The 19,617-nt window shown below is 38.8% G+C and overlaps 1 protein-coding gene across 1 annotated transcript; it reads right to left on the bottom strand.

Annotated features, from left to right (window-relative positions):
• LOC141553186 (C2 calcium-dependent domain-containing protein 4A-like) lies at positions 1-1,367 on the bottom strand. The gene has a single exon (XM_074285006.1). It carries the CDS (start codon positions 1,252-1,254, stop codon positions 94-96), a length of 1,161 nt encoding a protein of 386 aa, XP_074141107.1. The 5' UTR covers positions 1,255-1,367; the 3' UTR covers positions 1-93.
• Between the last annotated feature and the right edge of the window lie 18,250 nt (positions 1,368-19,617).

Raw genomic sequence — 19,617 nt, 5'->3', positions numbered from 1 at the left:
TTTTATTTCTTTTTATAAAATAGCTGCCGGGTCCGGGCCTCCCCGGATGAACAGAAAGCACCAGGAAGGGGGGAGGAGTGAAGCTGGGCCAGGTCAGAGAAGGATGGAGCTGAGGTCCAGCTCTGCCCGGCCTAGCAGCCGGTCCCGCTCCAGGCCCCGGCCCTTGTTCTCGGCCTTGGCCCTCACCGCCGTGCGGCGCAGGTCCTCCTCGGACAGCCCGTCGAAGAAGAAGTCCTCGTTAAACACTGGGTTTGGGCTCCGCTGGATCACGGCGCTGCGCTGCTCGCGCGGCTTCCTCGGGGGCATCAAGGTGACGCTGACCCTGCAGCCGATGGCCCCCGGCTCGGCCGTGCCGCTGTACAGCCCCTCGGCTCGGAGCAGGCGGATGCGCAGCCGCCGGGACGCCGGACAGTACTGGGTGGCCAAGTGCAGGGCGCCGCCGTGGTGGCCCAGGGTCACGGTGCTCTCGGCCTCCGGGCGCTCCCGCGGTGGGCCCAGGGCGGAGGGGAGCGGCGGGGGGGACGGAGCCCCCGGCCCCGCGGAGTTGGAGACGCGGCCTGCGTCCGGCGCGGCATCGGAGTCCTCGTCATCGTCCTCCGCGCTGGAGACGGAGCGGGCCCGGGCCAGAACGCGGCTCCCCCCGGCTCGCAGCGCCGGGCCCAGGAGCCCCTCGGGGGCGCGGAGGAGGCGGCGGCAGCGCTGGCGGCTCCGGGAATGCGGGGCATGGCAGGGAGACGAGCTGTCAGAGCAGGAGGAAGGGGCGGCGTCGGCAGTGTGGGGGGCGTCCCTCCGCTCTCGTGGGTTGCAGGTGTAGCCGGGGCCACCGCAGTAGGTGAGAGCCCGCGGGCGCAGCAACTGTCGGGACGGGAGCTGCTGAAGAAGGGCGGCAGCGGCTGCAGAGCCCCCGAAGAAAAGGGACTCCTTGCGGCGGGTATTGGGGCTCTCCAGCAGCGCGCAGAAGCCGTACGAGGTGGGCCGGCGCGGCAGGGGCTGCAGCGAGAGCGCGGCCTGCGAGCGCGGGTCCCAGTCCGTGAGGTCCGGGTCCTCCCGGGCTCCCACTACGCCTGGCCGCAGCCCCTCCTCCTGCCGCCGATCTCGGACAGGGCGTAGGGAGGGGTTGGGCAAAAGCCGGGGCGGGATGCAGAACTCCGGGATGCTGTCTGGGGTGAGAACGTTGGTGAAGGTGGACTGGGCGAAGGCAGAGGGGACCGCTGGGCGTGTCCGCACTCGCAGGAGCCGCTCCAGGCACCACATTATAGTGATGGTACTCGAGCGTGAGGGGTTTCTTGGGTCAAGCTAATCTATCTAAAACACACACGGAGACTGTCGATCAAAGGGCGGCAATTTTGGTTTCTTTTGCTTGGAAATGCAATTTCTCCCTCCAGCTCCTGCGCCTCCCAGGCTACGACTCCCCAGCCCCGCCCCCCACCCCAAATGCTTTCTCTGATGTTTCAACTTGCCTCTAGTGAGTTGCTTCCTTATTCTCTGAGCTCACTCACTCCTACTTTCATAAGACACTTCTTCCTTTTACTTTCCTAACCCTCACACTCCTAGAGTGAATCTGGCCCTCGTTTCTTCCTTGCTACTTCTCAGAAGCAGCTCGGCGATCTTTTGGTGAATTCCCAGGTGACTGGATGTTTTCCCTGAAAAGGGGAGGGACAGATAATTCACAGATCCTAGCCGCATAACTGGTCATCATTGCAGGACCTGATTATGACCCCTCTGTACCTACCTAGAATTCACTGATTATTCTTTTTTGAGTCTCCACCTTTGCAGATTGTGGCTGACGGAAGCGGTGTCTGAGTTGACATAGATCTGCTCAAATGCTGATAGAAATTAGCAGCAGCAGCAGCAGCAGAATAATTTTCGGCAGCTCCTTTATAGGGGCAGCGAGCAAATGTCCAGCCAATTCGAAGGCACTGAGCGCCTAAGGTGAGCCCCGCTCCTCAGCGCTGTGAGTATAATTCGCAGGTCGTGTAACCCGATACCGCCCCACACCGTGCCCCCGCATTTCTGTCCGGCCACATGGCCGAAGCCGTGGAGGAACTTAAGGAAACTACATCATTTCCATGGCATTGATAGAGGGCTCATTTCTTTATCCTTTCCTCTATCCCCTAAACACTATGGTGTATTTTTCTGACAGTTGTCTGGCTGAACGTTTTGGAGAACTCTGAAATCTCTGAGAAGAAACTATGGATCCCCCAAAGGGCAATAAAGAAGTGCATTGTGGGCATAAGCACACAGTAACCATTGTAAATTAGGAATTGAAGTGGATGTTATCTGAGAAATGTCGAATTAGGGGGGAAAAAAAAAGATGGATTGATCTAATTGTTGGATAGCCCATAGACTTCATTAGTCTTTGTGCCAAGTCAAGGGAATAAGGGAAAGGCGCCCACGGACATCTCTGATGTTTTCAGTGGGAAGTAGTTAGGCAGTTCAGAGGATGGGAAGGTAAGATGGGGTGAGATCTGTGTCACTAGAAGGAATATTCATGTTAGTGATGTCACATATCATGGGGATGCAGGAAGACCAATGTAGCACTCGGATTGAAGTAGTACAGCATGTAAGATGGATAATCAAAATAATCTATTTTATTTCAGTGACTAAGCAGGAATGTACTTTACATCCCTCATTAGCCTTTAAAATAACAATGGGAAAATTGGATCAAGGTAAATGTGTCCTTATGTGGGCTAGTGTAATTTGGGATAGACAAAGTTATGGCATTATATTTTAAAAATAAGAAAATAAAAAACTAAGCCTGGAATGGTAATGATGGTGGGCAATTTTTTTTCTCTCAGTCATAGGATCCAGTTAGTCAACAAGTATTATTTGAATGCTCACTATGTGCCTAGCTTTGTGTTATAAATGTTATATATGAGATGCTCAAGAAATATTTTATTATTACTCAAGGAACAATTATTTATAATATCTTCAGATATTATAATATTAATTTATTCAAGAATTTTTATGTTAAAAAATGCTACTAAGTTACATTTTCTGTTGAAGCAGTAGAAAAATACATACTTTTAGACCCAGAAGGAAGACAAAAAAAAGGAGAAAGGAAGAAAGGAAAAGAAAGAAGAAAGGATAGAGATCTAGATTTTATTTTATAGATGAAGAATCTGAGATTCAGAGAGATAAAGAGCTTTGCTTAAGCTCACAATAGATTATAGCCAATATCAGAATTCATATATCCTGGCTCTCACTGGAATAGTCTTACTACCATATTTCTTTGAGACAGCTAGGTGACAGCAGATAAAGTGAATACTTTGCAACTAAGAAGATCAGAGTTCAAATTTGGCTGCACACATTTATAAGATGTATGACTTTGGGCAAGTCACCTGTCTGCCTCTTTATCTATAAAATAGGAATAATAATAATAACACCCAACAAATGAGATATTTGTAAAATGCTTAGCACAATACTTGACACATAGTAGGTGCTTAATAAATATTTATTTCCTTCCTCCTATATCAAGCTGTCTCAAAATTAATAGCGATAGCTCACATTTATATATCAATTTAATTTTGTAAATTATCTTATAATACTATTTGTCTATTGTCCTCTTTGCCTCATCAAGGCATTTTAAAATATCTATATCTTTAAGAGACCAGATTGAATGAAGATAGAAACTATTTAAATAACTTGTAATGAATCACATAAGGAAACCAGCAATGGAACCAAATTATAGCCAGACAACTTTATAGAACAGTAGGTCTTTGAGCTAGAAGAGACATTAGATTATATAGTCCAAACCCTTCATTTTATTGATGAAGAAACTGAAGGTCATACAGGCAGAGTACTTGTTGAAGATCAAACAGCTATAAGGGGCTCAGCTAATATTCAAATCCAGGTCTTTCCACTGCAAAATATATTTTCTTTCTGCTACACTTGTACCAGGGAGAGACTGGAATCCTTAGTCCCTCATGGGGAGGACATCAAACATTTTAGTATAGGGTTTTCCTCTATCTCCCAACAGATTTTGTTTTTGTTTTCATATCATGTCTATTAGAGTCAGCTAGGAGATGTAATAGAAAAAATGCAGACTCTGGACATTTCACTTTGAACATTTACTTAGTTACATAACCATAGGCAAGCCACCTTTTTTGCTTCAATTTCCTCAACTGCCAAATGGATATAATAACAGCACCTGTTTTGTAGGATTGTAGTAAGGATCAAAGGAAGTATTTTTTAAAAAAGCTTTTAGATATTAGGCATTATATAAAATGTTTATTCCTTCCCCTTATCTCTGCTGAAAGTACCTTTTCATTCTCAGAACAAATTCTTTGATCCAACTGACCAAGTCTGTGCTAAGGATTTGCCATCTGTATGATAATTTTTTGGATAAGAAGCTGGTACTAGACAGAGACAGAGGGAGACAGAGTGAGCCAGGGAAATACAAGCAAAGGCAAAGAGAGACAGACATAGAGAGGATTAGGAGGAGTTCTGGAAAGAACAGAATGAGAGGCACCTATGGTTGAAGAAAACAACACTCAAGATTCTGAAAGTTTTTAAAAAGTAAAGATAATATTAGTTAAGGATTAAAGTCATTTTTAGATTTGGTGTTTCAGGGATTAATTGCTTTCATGCACAAAGTCATGAAAATGTTTTTGCCTCTGACTAAACAAAGTCACTTGTTTTTGCCTCTGACTAAACAAAGTCACTTGTTTTTGCTAACAATTAATCTTCTAAAGTAATATAACAGTGTCTGCACACAAGATCTGCAAATGGCAGCAAATACAGCTAGCTGTTTCATGGTGTGTTTCATACTCTCCATAACCTCATGCTCTTCTCACTCCTCAGCCACGAGAAGCCAACTGGTCATGAGGCTGGGGAGCTTGGGCTAGACCACGTTCACAAGCAGGAGCCATGTGTTCCAAGAAAGATTTTAAATCTTTCTTGCTGTCACTTTTAGATAGCTTACAAATGTAACTATGGGAACATTCAGTTATGGTGCTGGAAAGCAGTTCCATGAAAAAAAGCAAAAATAGGCCACAGACCATTAGGCCGCTGGTGATTTTGAAGTAAATGTTTGAAAGATGAATAACATAGGTTAGGCATTAATCTAGTAGTCTGCATATAATAAATAACTGTTGAATGAATGGATAATATGAAGATAAGAGATGGTGGCTACAAAAATGTTACCATATATGCTTTTTTTTCTTATTCTTTCCACATGTTGGCTTTTCTAGTTCAACTTTCTACCTCTCTTCTTTATATTTATCCTACTTTTCTAATTCATATTTTAACATTATCTCTAGAGAGAATTCTGGGAAGATGGCACAATAGGTTAGAAAATTCCAAACTCTCCAGATATCCCCCACATACAAGACAAAATTGAACCTCAGAGCAAACATAGAGTAGTAGTTGGGGCAGAACAGTGGTCATCCTAGGACAATCAGAGAAGATCCAAAAATACCAGGAAAAGATACCAGGAATGAGATTTGGCCTGTGTGAAATGTAAATACCTCCAGGCTAGTTCTGCTGAGAGAGCAAGGAACAAGCCCTATAGTAGCTGGGATAGAGTTAACCTGGGCCCCAGCCACGGGAATTTTCACCTCCCAGACAATGTGGGGAATCAAGAGTCTGAATTGAGAAAGACTAGAACCTCTGTAGATAAGGAACATCAGGCCCAGCAGGGCTGCTGAGATGGAATCCTGCATGAGAAGAAACCAGCACAAGCCTGGTTAGTGAAAAAGTAGTGCGGCAGGGATGCTGCTGGTTGTGGATATTTACAGAAGAGTAGAGTTCTTGGTTTCAAGTTCCAGGCTGGAAAGGAGAATTGAAGGAGACCCTGAGGTCAGAAATACCATTCCCTATACTTCACCAATCATCTGCTATAAATAAAAAAAAATGAGCAGGCAAAGGAGAAAGAACCAACCATAGAAAATTACTATGGAAATAAGAAAAAACAGGATTCATCTTCAGAGGAGAGTGAAATTAAAAACACTTCTCCTACCCCAAAGAATAACATTAAATGGTCACCTCCCCAAAAAGAATTCATAGAACTCAAAAAAGACTTTAAAAATCAAATGACAGTGGTTGAGAAAACATTAACAATAACAACAAAAGAACAATCCAAGAAAAACAAAAAGATTTTTAAAATAAAGTCAACCAACTAGAAAAGGAGATCCAGAATATTAAGGAAGAAAATGACTCCTTGAAAACTAGAATTGTGCCAGAGGAAGCTAGTGAAGTTATAATAGACAAAGAAATAATAAAACAAAATATAAAGAATGAAATAATAGAAGAGAATGTGACTTATCTAATGAGAAAAACAATTGATCTGGAGATGAGATCAGAAGTGAAGTGAAAAAATAAGAATAATTAGACTACATGAAAGCTATGCTCAAAAAAAGAATCTTCATAAAAAAGGAAAAGGACCTGTATGTGCAAAAAATGTTTGTGGCAGCCCTTTTTGTAGTGGCAAGAAATTGGAAACTGAGTGTCTGTCCACTACTTGGAAAATGGCTGAATAAGTTATGGTATATGGTTGTTCTATAAGAAATGATGAGCAGGCTGCTTTCAGAAAGGCCTGGAGAGGCTTTACATGAACTGATACTAAGTGAAGTGAGTAGAACCAGGAGATCATTGAATGGACGGAGCTCTTTTTCAGCAATGAAGAGATTGAGGCCAGTTTCAGTAGTCTTGTGATGTGGAGAGCCATCTGTACCCAGAAAGAGAGGATTATGGGGGCTGAGTGTGGATCACAACATAGTATTTTTTGTTGTTGTTGTTTGCTTGCATTGTGTTTTCGTTCTCATTCTTTTTTCCTTTTTGATCTCTTTTTTTTTCTTGTGCAACATGATTATTGTAGAAACATGTATAGAAGAACTGAACATGTTTAACATGCTTGCCATCTAGGGGAGGGTTTAAGGGGAAGGGAATGAAAAAAAAACATAAGGACACAAGGTTTTGCAAAGGTGAATATTGAAAATCACCTATGCATGTCTTGAAAATAAACAGCTTTAATTAAAAAAAAAAAAAAGAATCTTGATACAAGAAAAAAATAAAATTGTCCTAAAGTATTAGAATAAGAGTAGAAAGTATACATTTAAAAAACCAAAAAACCCCACTGATCACCACATGAAAGAGATTCTACAAGGAAAACCTACAAGAATATAATAGCTAAATTATGAATACCCCAGCTCAAAGAGAAAATATTATGGGCAAAAGGAAAAAGACAATTCAAATATAGTGGAGCCACAAGATCTAGAAGTGGTTACATTAAAAGACCATAGGTCTTCCAAAGTTATCTATCAAAGAGCAAACTAACTAGGGTTGCAAACCAAAAATATCATATCTAGCAAAATTAAGCACAATTCTGAACCACAACAACAAAAAATTAGACATTCAAAAAATGCACATGGATTTTTTCTATCCTTAAATTTTAAATAAATAAATTAAAATTTTCTTAACATTATTTTTTTCTCTGCTTTGTAACTTATTACATTTTCTCCACTTCACAAAAGGGAAGTAAATAAAGAAGAGGTTGAAAAACTTTTTCTTTTTCAAATAAAATGTTATTTTAAAAAATCTACTAGTTATCTAATTTTAGATTTTGACAAACATTTTGACATCAATAAGAATGTTTATTTTCTTGTTTAATCCTTTGTTACTCTTATATATTAAACGTTTTCTATTTCTGACAGCTTTTTCAGGATAAGCATTATCTTTTATTTAGCTAATCAATTAATTGTTTTTCTTTGATTTAATTGTGTTAACCAAGTTCCAAATTGTATAATGTACTGACAGCAAAGGGCACTCAGTTAATGTTCGGGATAATGGTGTTGTTAGTTGCTGTTTAAGATCATAAGAGTCAAAGGGACATTGACTTTAGAGTTTGAAGAAGTCTTAGAGATGATTCTAGTTGTCAATCACTCAACTTGTATTTAACTAGTACCCACTATTATGTTGGTCAAGCACTGTGTTAAATGCTGAGGATACAAAGAAAGGCAAAAAACCTCAAAAAGTTTCTGCTCTCCAGGAGCTCACAGTCTAATTGGGAAGGAGATATAAACAGGAGAAATTGGGGGTGGTCTCAGAGGAAAGCACAAAGATTCAGGAGAAATGGGAAAGGTTTCTTGGGGAAGATACTGATGTGATTCATGGATTATGAGAGAAAGATTGTGGTTCAAGAGTCTGGAATATTCAAAGGATTACTATGTAATGGTTTTTATCCTATAAGATCATTGACCATAGAATTAATTTTATTAGAGTCCAATTATGTAAATTTGGATTTTCCATCTCAACACTAGTCTTTCAAAATAAAGATCTATGTATGGGAATTAATATATTTGTGTGTGGCAGGTAGAACTGTAGGTCCCAGAGCAAATCCAATGGTAGTTTTTCAAAGTTGATTTAATCAGGGACCCGAGTAGAAGTGTTAATGGAAGCAAATGGATACATAAAACACCAAATGAAGGTCAGGAGACCTGGGTTTAAGTCCTAGATTTGCTATCAACAATAACTGAAGTTGGTATTGAAGTGCCCAGGTGAGAGAAAATACAGGGTAGCCCAAAATAATGAAAATTTAAGAGTTCTTATTGCTAGCTAACGACTAAATCTCACCAGAACAGAGGAGTCAGTATCAAGCGATTTTAGAGACGCATATTTATAGAAAGAAACATAAAAGTTCCCTAATACATTTGTCATACTAAAGGAATTTCATCCTAGACAGGAGGCAAAGATTATCACACTAAGGGTGTCATTCCCAGAGAGGTAACAAGCCAGTATTTCTTTATGTTTATCAAGTTGTCAAGATCTTAGTTTTTTAGGGCAGCACATCTGAGGATTGTAAAAATACCATCTACATTAGAGTGTGAAGAGCTAGTACCTACAGTTTCAAGATTATGTTTCAAACGATCTCAGGGGTATCCTTCCACTTCAGTATATTACTTTAAGGTTGGGAATGCAGTGCAGATATATGATTTTCTTCACTTTATGGATAAGGAAATTGAGACCCAGAGAGGTTATAATGGGCCTATTGACTCAAAAACTCCAAGAATTTTAAGCTCAACCCACTGGGCCATATTGCCTTCTGTTCCTATGTAAGCCTGGAGAAGCTGTTTAACCTTTCTCTCTATCTCAGGTCAGCCTCTATGAGATTGCATCTATCAGCCTACCCCTACAAGTTGAGAGAATTGCTTGTATCCTTCAAGGATCTGTGCAACCTCTCCATGATTTAGTCTTTGGTAACGAACCCTTCAATACTTAGATAGGCCAGTTCCTAGGAAGAAATATGTACAGATTGTCATTATGTCTCTATCTAATGAAGCCTTGCTAGCCAGGTGAGACCTGAATGAATGAAGCACTTAGTGAGTGCTTCCAACATGCAAAGCTCTTTGCTGGATCCTGGGAGTATGAATAGAAAGTATGAATAGAAATAAAAGACAATCCCTGCTCTTGAGGAGCTCATGTTCTAATGGAGGAATATAGCATGCTATGAGTCCGATGGAAATATCTCATGGTCTTTAGGATGCATGAATGGAGATATTAATGCCTCTTTCTTTTGACAAATTTATCAAGTTGAATTCTCATAAATTTCTCCAGATTGTGCTAATGACTTTAGCAGCAAGAGCTTTCTTTTATGAGTTTTTGATAGCCATGGCTGGAGCACCTGTAGGAACAATTGCCAGATTGCCAAGACAATATTTTCAATTTCAAAGTGCCTTTAGGTGGTAGAGTGGGACTAGGGCAGGGAGGAGGGACTGGACTATTGATCGTATATATCCATATATAATTGGATATTAGATTTGGAAATTGACGGGAGCTTAGAGACTCTCTAGTTTAAGCCCCTCATTTTACATCTGAGAAGTGATGTGATTTCCACACTTCCAAAACTTTTTCAAAACGTACCTTTTAAATTAAAGAATGGAAGAAAAAAACACTCTCCGGGAGACTCTCTTTGAAGAGAATTACTTAGCCAACCCTTTAACAGTAGTGAAGGATTCAGCTCATGGAGCGTTCTGCACAAAGATCTGCTGATTGGCAATGTTATGCTCTACCGGGGTGCACAAACTGCTAACACTTTCTTTCATAGCGGTTAAGCACCTAGAAATTGAAGATAGTGTTTGGAAAATGACATAATTACCCATATCAGATTTAATGAGGGTGAGGAGCACACGCCCTAGTCTCCTCCTTGTCTACATCCTTTTTTTGAAACAGTCAAGAAGTGGACCTCATTAAACCCGGGGCTGGGCAGGAGCAGAGCCAGCAAGCAAAATGAAATAATGTTTTCATCAGAATTCGTTTTCAAATCCTACTCTCTTATTTTATATCATTATTTTAATATTTAAAATGGATTTATTTACATTTGAAGACTGAAATAGGCTCAAAACACGATGAACCCGCAGGCTGTTTGTATCCAGAAGAAGTGAGTCAGCTGACCAGCGGCTTGAAGAGCGGATTTAAGCGGCCCCTGCGTGGGGCTCTTTATTTTGTGACTATTTCCCGGGTAGTTTCTGCTAACTCACTCTTACGGGGACCACCTGGGTTGGGCTCCCTTTTGAAATGGAAGCGACGAGACAAGGATTCCCAGATTTCAAGTTTTTTTTTAAACATTGTTTGGGAAAAAAAGGCACGTGCACAGACCCTCTCGTCCGACACCCAGGTTAAAGAAGGGCTTGCTAGCCTCCTCGAGGAACTGCTCGCAGACACTTGCCGGGGGCAGGGCAATCGAGCGTCTGCACCCGCGAACAAGAGCCCGGCGGTGAGGCCGCGCACGTTTCGGTAACTAGAGCTAAAGTCCTTTAAAATCTATATCTATATCTATATCTATCTCTATCTCTATCTCTATCTCTATCTCTATATATATATTTATTTATTTTAATAGTCTTTCGGTAACAGGGGTTTAGGCACCAGTACATATCATCCCCACGCTCCACCTCCCCCTTCTCTATACTGAGACAATACAGAAATTAACAAGATAGAGCCATTCAGAGTGAGAAAATCTAAAATTTTTAACAAGTGTGTCCACCACGCACCTCTTAAACACTTGAAGAGATTTTAGCTTCTGAACAATATTTTAGTGTCTATTTCCTTTCCTGTTTCCGAGGGAGGAAATAATCACTGGATGGAGTGGTAGCAGCCAGGGGCTAACCGTGAGCAGTTAGCTGGGTCATTGCACTAAAGTAGCATTGGATCTTTAATTTTCAACTGGATGGCTTTTAAACTAGACGCCCAGGAGAAAGGGTGTCCCAGAAGTAGGAGTGCATTTAAAAGTTCTAAAAGCTTAAACCACAAGCTTCGCTAAAGCTTTAAGAAGTCAGTTGCATGTGGCTAGCCTTCAGCCTTGGGAGCAGGAGCTCCCCCACTAGTAGGGAAACTTATCTGCCCTGCCATCAGTAGTCCTCAGGCTGCTCCTGTAATCATCCAGGACACACTCATCCTAAGGTTGATGATGATTCAGATGAACATGTACATGATAGGTACCTAACATCCAGGCAAGTATTTATGGGAAAATTGTGACAGGGACAAGTACATTTGGTGTGAGGATTTAGGAAGAAAGGCTACTAGGCTGAGGTATTCCTACATAGTTTCTTCCTTCAAAGAAGTCTAGAAGGAGAGGTTCTCTAACTATGGCCCATGGTCGGCCTGCCTGGTTATGGCAAATGGGCCGAGGGGCGGAGACAGAGTGTAAGTTTTTGTTTTTACTCTAGTCCGGCCCTCCCACAGTCTGAGGGACAGTGAACTGGCCCCTGTTTAAAAAGTTTGAGGACCACTGGATTAAACAAAGGGGATTAAGATAGAACTAGGGAGTATCCCTGGAAAATGTAGTAGAGGGCCTAAAAATAAGAAAAGTTTTTCAGATAGCTGAGAAATGGAGAGAAATGGAGAGATCTGAGTATAGAAGGAAGTTGTATGGAAATAAAGTGGTCTGTTAGGGAGTTAAAAGCAAATTACAGAGGCCGTAGAATGTCACCATGAGCTTTTTTTTTTTTTTTTTTTTTTTTTTTTTTTTAATAGGAAACAGGAAGTTGCTATTGATCTGCAAAAAAAGTTTTTTAGTTTTTTTTAAACAAGATTGGTATAAGTAATATGAAATATAAGTAAGTACTGTGAAGGTTGGATTGGGTTCTCCCTGGATAGACAGAAGTCTTTAAATAAAGGCTACATGACCACTTGTAAGCAGGTATAATGCAGAAGTGAGGCAGAACTAGGTCAGAGATGAATTGAAGGAGAAGGGAGAGTGCGTCATTGAAAAAAAAAAAAAGGTTCAAGATTATGGAAGGCTGAAAATAAAGCAAGAATATCACTGATAAATGGGGAGTGAAGAGATTTGTTCATTGGACTTGGTGAGGATGAAGAGTAGGTACAGCAAAAATGAAATTTTGGTAGAGTAAAAGGACAGTGGTACCATAAGGGAATTTGAAGTAAGTAAGGGCCTTGGAGGTGGAGTAGATTTGAGAGAGATGCTTGGAATCAGGAGAGATCTAGTATTAGTAGTGAGACCTTGGCAAATCATTTAATCTCTCTGAGATTCAGTTTCTTATTTGTAAAACGGGTTTCATAGGATCATACATTTAGAGCTGGACCAACCTTAGAGGCCATCTTGTATAATCCCCTCATTTTATAGATGAGGGCATTGTGTACTAGAGAGGTTATATAACTTCTGAAGAAGTAACACAGGTAATGAATTATAGAGTTGGGCTTTGAATCCAAATTATCTGACTCAGAATCTACTTTTACAAAGCTTGTTTTATATTCATATATACTGGGGGTCATATAAAAATTTCTTGAACCAAAAAGTGGAAAAAGTTTATTTAAGAAGTTCCGGGCTAGACTACCATACTTGTAATATCTATTTCGTAGAGTTTTTGTGAGGAAAGCTCTTGGTAACTCACAAGCACTGTAAATAAAATTGTTGGAAATACTGATCTGAGGAATTGAGGAGGTAAGAAACAGTCTATCATGTTAGAAACTCATAAGTATGGTTCCGGAAGTTGCTGGAGTTGATGGTAGGAAGTGGAAGTGAGGAGAAAACAGCCATTTTCAAAATTATAGTAGAAGATGATAGAGAAAGGTCCTGAGGGTGATAAGGGTCTTGAGACTGATATAATCAGATGGCATAAACTTCTGAGATAAAGTTGTTGAGTTGATGGTCACAGAATCTACATCTGTAAGTCTACAGATTTCCTTGAGGTGCTAGGAGTTTGGGGACATGAAAGGAGGGATGATAAAGAATGATTGTAGTTTTAAAGGAAAGCTAAGAGGTAAAAGTAATTTAAAAGCAAATACTAGAGGATGAGTGGAAGTTTGTCAATAATAGAATGGTAATGTTCCAGAGGGCACAGAAGGAACACAAAGAAGAGCATGTTATTAGAAAGGTTTTTAGACTGAGTTGGGTAGGGATGGTGGTGGATTTTAAAAGTTGCCAGGGGGAAAAAAAGTGATGGTTCTATATAACAGGGCTTAGGAGAAACGGGGACTGATGTACTGAGGGGATAGGTGTTTGCAGAATTAAGCAGCCTTAAAGTATCTATTAAAATAGTGGTGTGGTGCAGGAACATTTGATTCCCTTGTCAAGTGACACTGTGTTGAAAAACTGTTATTACTCTTTCCCCACTAAGCGCCACCCTTCCCTCCCCCCCCCCATTCCTTTTTCTTGTGAGAGCTATTTGAAAGTTGGATGTTTTGGAACAAAAATTTGTTTCACTGTGAAATCGGGATATATTGCTTTGTGATTTACTTTATGCTTGCAACTGAAATGTCAAAATTTTTAGCTCCTTTGTATAGGTTACATTTTTAAGAGACTTTTTACATAACCCTTTAAGTTCTTTGTATTTGGTCTTCACAAGAACTCTGTGAGATACATATGGGTGGCTCCTTGTAGATGAAGAAATATAGTCCAAAAGAAGCAATTTGTAGTGGAAGAGAGCCTCTAAGTGTTAGAAGTGGATTTATAAGTTCTCTCTTTATTCAATATTCTTTCTACTATAATTAATTGCCTCTTAATGAGTGAATTCTAGAAGATGTTTCATATTAACTTTCTCTCCTTTTGTTTTGAAATTCTTATGACACAAGATCATTTCCTCTCTCTTATTCTGAATTCAGTTTTGTTGCAGAGCCCTAATCTAAGTTTTTAATATGTTTGAAGAAATTGAGCAATTTGTTCCATGACATATTAGTGAAATCACATGTTAGGGATTTTTTAAACTTTAGTTCTGGAATAATAAAGTAGTATTATAAGTTACTAGATGAAACTACTCAATAGGGAAATCAAAACAGATCCTGCTTTTTGTTTTTATTTTTGCTTTTTTTTGGAGTAAGAAATTAGAGGAATTTTTTTTGGGGGGGTTTGGAACTGGCATTATAGCTTTGATCTCTTGATTAACTTATAACAAATTAAAAAAACACTTTTCATTTTTCATATATCTTAAAAGAGAAATGTGTGGTACTTTTTTGGGGGGCATCAGCAGTTTGGGGAGAGGGGAGATAGAGAAATTTCTCACTCTTAAGTTAGCCATTTTATTATTATTATTATTATTATTATTATTTGCTGAGGCAATTGGGGTTAAGTTAACAGCTAGGAAGTGTTAAGTGTCTGAGGTCAGATTTGAATTCAGGTCCTCCTGACTTCAGTGCTTTATCCACTGTGCCACCTAGCTGCCCCAAGTTAGCTATTTTAGCAAATAAAGTAAAAATGTCTTTTAGAAAGAGAAACCTGACCATTTAATGTACTATATGTATGTGTACATATAATATTTATTTTAAAATAATTCTATTATTAGCATAATATCTGATTATTGAGTTTAGTTTTAACACCAATCTCTTTAACATCTTGAATTAGATGTCATATAAATATCTCAATCTCAGAATGTTCAAAACTTTGCATGACTAAGTTGACATTTTCTTTCAAAGATTCCAACAAAATTATAAATTTGTAATATTTTAGTGGCTTAATAGGAATTTATAGTTAGCTAGTAATCAATATTTAAAGAACATCTATTATGTCTAGTATTTAGTGAGGAATGAAGTTGAAAAGATAATAGAAAATTTACTTTTAGCCCTCAGTGACATTAAAGCCATCATGGAAAAGAAGAAAAGCACAAATAGTAGGAATGAGAAATATATTTGCCTTAATCTAGTTATGTCTTTGGACAAATTAGAAAATCAGAGTTGGAAAGTTGGAAAAGATTTTACCCAAGTCCTTGTTTTATAGATGAGGAAATGGGTGTTTTGTGTAAAAATACCCTGAGCTTCAGTTTCATTACCTACAGGACTGAAATAGTAGTATCTGACTTATTTATATTTGAGTTCAGGTGAATGAACTGAAGGTGAATGATATAGTAATTGCTGGGTTACAAGTGGAAAAACTAGGCAGTTTCTGCTTTCAAGGAATTCACAGCTCTCTTGACTTCCCTACCAATCTTCCTGCTTTGGAGAGAAGGCTCTTTTCTTGGGGCTGATTCCCCTGCTCAGTGAGACCTAACCCGTGAGTCAGTGTTTCTTGGTACCCCATACATACTCATTTCACTCTTGAATACCTTTCCCAACTTACCTTCCTTCTCACTAGCAGAGTGGTTGTGAATCCTTCCTTTCTCTCCACTCCAAGCCACTCTCTCCCTTTTATATATTGTTTTCCTCTTTTAGAATGTTAAGTTCCTTGAAGGTAGGGACTTTATTATTTATGTAGGCTAGCTACATTAGTAGGGACTAATAAATGCTCACTCAATCTCTGACACACAATGAGTTTAATTCCAAGTTTGATGGAAAGGTCCCATGGTCCCTAGGGGGTAGTGGGAAAATAGATGAATCTTTAATATTATTTATCTTTCTAAAACTATTTCCAGTTCTGATAGCGAACGATTTGATATACCAAGGACTGTAATATCTAGAAATTTCTTTTTAGGAGTCTTCAATAGCTTTGGTTGCTGAGAAAGTAGGGACTATAGAACCCTCTGAAGCAGTTGCCAAATCTTTATCCCCCATTTCTTATATCTGCCTTATTCTGTGCCTTATTCACATCACCAGCCTCCTCCCCATCAGCTGGACTCTTATTGCAACAACTTTGTAATTAATTTTTCCTCAAGTCTCTTCCTTCTCCAAATCATCTTCCACATAGCTTCCAAAGTAATAATCACAGTTCTGAGGGTCAGCACAAGTCAATAAAGTAGTGGTTTCCTTTAACTACCATTCTGGAATCCACTATAAGCTCTTCTGTTAGGAATTTAAAATCATTCATAACCTAACACCAACCTAGGTTTTCATCATTACACTAAAATATTACCGTTCACAAATTTTTTGATTTAGCCAAATTGACATTTTTGCTGTTCTTTATACACAACTCCATCTTCAATATTCATGCTTTTTCACACCCTGTCCCACATGTCAACATGTGTAGAACATACTCCCTTTCATTGTTGTTTCTTGGAATCCCTATTTTCCTTCAAAGATTATCTCAGTTACCACTCTCTGTAGAAAACCTTTTCTGATAATGCATTGACCAGTGCCTCCATAATCCCATTACCTTGCATTGTTTTGTCTACACTTTGCACATATTTATGTGTGAGTGTTCTAATGTGTGTAGATTCTATATCCTCTATATGATGTTAGTTCCTTCAGTTTTTGGTATTTCTAGTACTTAACAATGCCCATAATAGAAAAGCACTTATTTATAAATGCTTGTTAATGAAATGACTCAAGGGGAATGGACATATATAAAATCACATAGTAAAAGGAAGTGCTGTGTAAGTATCAAGTGATATTCTTATATAACTAACTTTGGAAATGTACAGGAGTGCCAATAATTGGTAAGATGAAAAAAAATTGAAGAATTAATTATGGAATGAATGAAGCCAGGAAATACTTATTGTTTTATGACAGAAGTAATTTTTAAGAAGAGGAACACTAATAGTTGTAGAAATTTTCACACTAAACTTATGCATCCTGACGGAATTCAAAGTGTTTTGAATAAAATACCATTCATGTAAAAGTTAGAAGTATTTTACTAATTTTAGTTTTTATTTTTCTCCATCCTAATTTTTTTCCATTGCAGATATTTTAATTAGAATAATCTAGCTTTCGTATTGCCATTTAGCTTTCTTTTCCTTTGATGTTTTCACTAATTTCACAGTTGGAAAATTTTTTATAAGGTTAATACTATAAAATTAAGATAGCATTTATAGAACTATTTTTTAAAAATTACAATTATATTGTCAGATCTCCTGACAGCTTGCTTGATATCATTTTAAAGGATTTAGAACAGTTGCTGGTGGTGAACATTGTTGCTGCCCACACAAGTTTGAAGGTTTATCAGGTTTTGTTCAGCAAGTGCCAGGAGAGAAATTGTACCACCTTTAGCAATTTGAGGTGTGTCCAGGATGTAGTTTTCAAGAGTAATCCATAGCTCAAAGGGTATGTCAGAAAACTACGATGTAATTTGGATTCAATTGTGTTGTTTTGGATGTGTAATTTAGGTCTTTGTTAATCTTCTATTTTTTAAGACATTTCATGTTGAAAATAAGTGGTCAAAAGCATTTTTTATTTGAAGAATTGCATAATGTTAAAACTATATGAAAGCGTTCTCCAGATCACTAACAGTAGAAGAAATAGTGTTTCTTACTGCTTTTAGACAGGAAAGTCAATTCCATTAACTAATGTGTCTCTCCAAGATTAGTTTGAACCATCCTTCCATTTAGCTGACATTTTCTTTTGAATTCTTTCATTTTGTAATAGTAATTATGTTAAGATTTATATGTTTCAAGCAGTACAGTAATTTTGGAAAGCTGGTTGACTCTAATCTCCTTTTGTTTGCCCCACCAACTTTTAACTCAGTACTGTTAAACTAAATCATTCTTCAAACAAGATATATGTAGGCCAAAAACCAGTTTCTTTCAATTCACCAATTATTGTTGTGATTATTGTGTATAAAGGGCAGCGAGGTGGTTCAATATATAGAGCAGTGCGCTTAGGAGCAAAGTGTCTTCCTGAGTTCAGATCCAGCCTCAGACACCTGCTATCTCTGTGACCCTGTTTGCCTTAGTTCCTTATCTGTAAAATGAGCTGGAAAAGGAAATACTTCAGTATCTTGCCAACAAAACCCCAAAAGGAGGTCACAGAGTAAGAGATGACTTAACAATAATTGCATATAAAGCATTATAAAAGGCATAGCCTAGACCAGAGATAATCACAGAGGTAAGCAACTAAAATTAAAAGAGATTAAGATTTTCTGCAAGAAGCAATTTTAGCTGAGACTTGAAAAGGAATCCAGGAAAAATCAGGAGGTGGAGATGAGGATGGAGGGTATTGTAGTCATGGGAAGTCAGTCATTGAAAATACCTGAAACAACAACAAAAAAAAAAAAAAAAAAAAAAAAAAAAAAGAGTGTCTTGCTCATGGAACCACCAGCAGGCCTGTGTCATTGGGTGGAAGATTATCTGACTATTGGGGCAGTGCTATAGTACAATGTATAGGGTGTCAGGCCCAGAGTCAGCTTACTAGCTTAGTGATTCTGAGCAAGTCACTTAACACCTGCCTCAGTTTCCTTATCTGTAAAAAACCAAACCAAAATAAATATCCCAGAGTTTTTGTTAGGATCATTTGAGATAAGAATTCTAAAGTACTTAGCACTATACCTGATATGTTCTAGGCACTATATAAATGTTAGCTTTTATTATTATCAAGAAGATTAGTCATTGTTATTGATTATCTTTTGTTCTTGAAGAGGACCAATGACATTACAAGAGTGATGTCTTGCTGATGAACTGGATTTAAGTGAGGCAGAGCTGTGCAGAATGATTAGCCTTTTGACTTTTTAGATTATAAGGAGCCACTGAAATTTATTGAAAAATTTCAATTCAAGTTAGGAGAGTTAATTTAGTTTAGGCTAATGTTTTAGGAAAATCATTACACTTGAGTGGATGATGAAATTGGTGTGGGGAGAGACTTGTTCTAGGTTGATCAGCCAACTAGCAGGCTCTTGCAGGATTCCATTAAGGCTGTACTGCAGTGGTGACAGTGTGAGAGGAGAGCAGGAAATGTGTCTGAGGGATTTTATAAAGGTACAAGCAATAGGCTTTGGCAACAGATTGGATATGGGGAATGTGTGTGATATGTAGATTAGGAGACTGGGAGATTGGGAGGTTGGTGGTGCCCTGCTTAGAAATAGGGAAGTTTAGAAAAGGGGAGGGTTTTGAGGGAAACGTAATGGGTTCAATTTTAGATATGTTGAGTTTAAAATGTCAATAGGATATCCATATTGAGATGTCCAATTGGCAGTTGCAGATATGAGACTAGAGTCTAGCAGAGGGACTTAGGTCTAGATAAATTGATTTGACATCATCAGCATAGATAATTGGATGGGAATTGTTGAGATTATTATGTGAAATAATACAGATAGAGAAGAATCTTGTGGGATACCTATATTTAGCAAATGCATCTGGGATGAAGATCCAGAAAAGGCTCGTTGGAAGGAGCAATCATATAGGTAGGAGAACCCAAGAGAGAGTAATGTCCCAAAAACCTGGAGAGAAGAATATCAAGGAAAAGAGATGGATTAAAAGCGGAAAAGGTCAAGGAGGTCAAGAAGATGACAGAGATGTCAAGGACAATGATTTAAAGAAAGATAATAGATTTTGCAGTTAAATCTTAAGTTAACTTTGGAGAGAATAGCTT

This window comes from Sminthopsis crassicaudata, chromosome 2, assembly GCF_048593235.1.
Source record: "Sminthopsis crassicaudata isolate SCR6 chromosome 2, ASM4859323v1, whole genome shotgun sequence".
NCBI classification, from domain to species: Eukaryota; Metazoa; Chordata; class Mammalia; order Dasyuromorphia; family Dasyuridae; genus Sminthopsis; species Sminthopsis crassicaudata.
The sequence above is the reverse complement of the archived record's forward strand: the minus strand, read 5'-3'. Positions and strand labels throughout refer to the sequence as shown.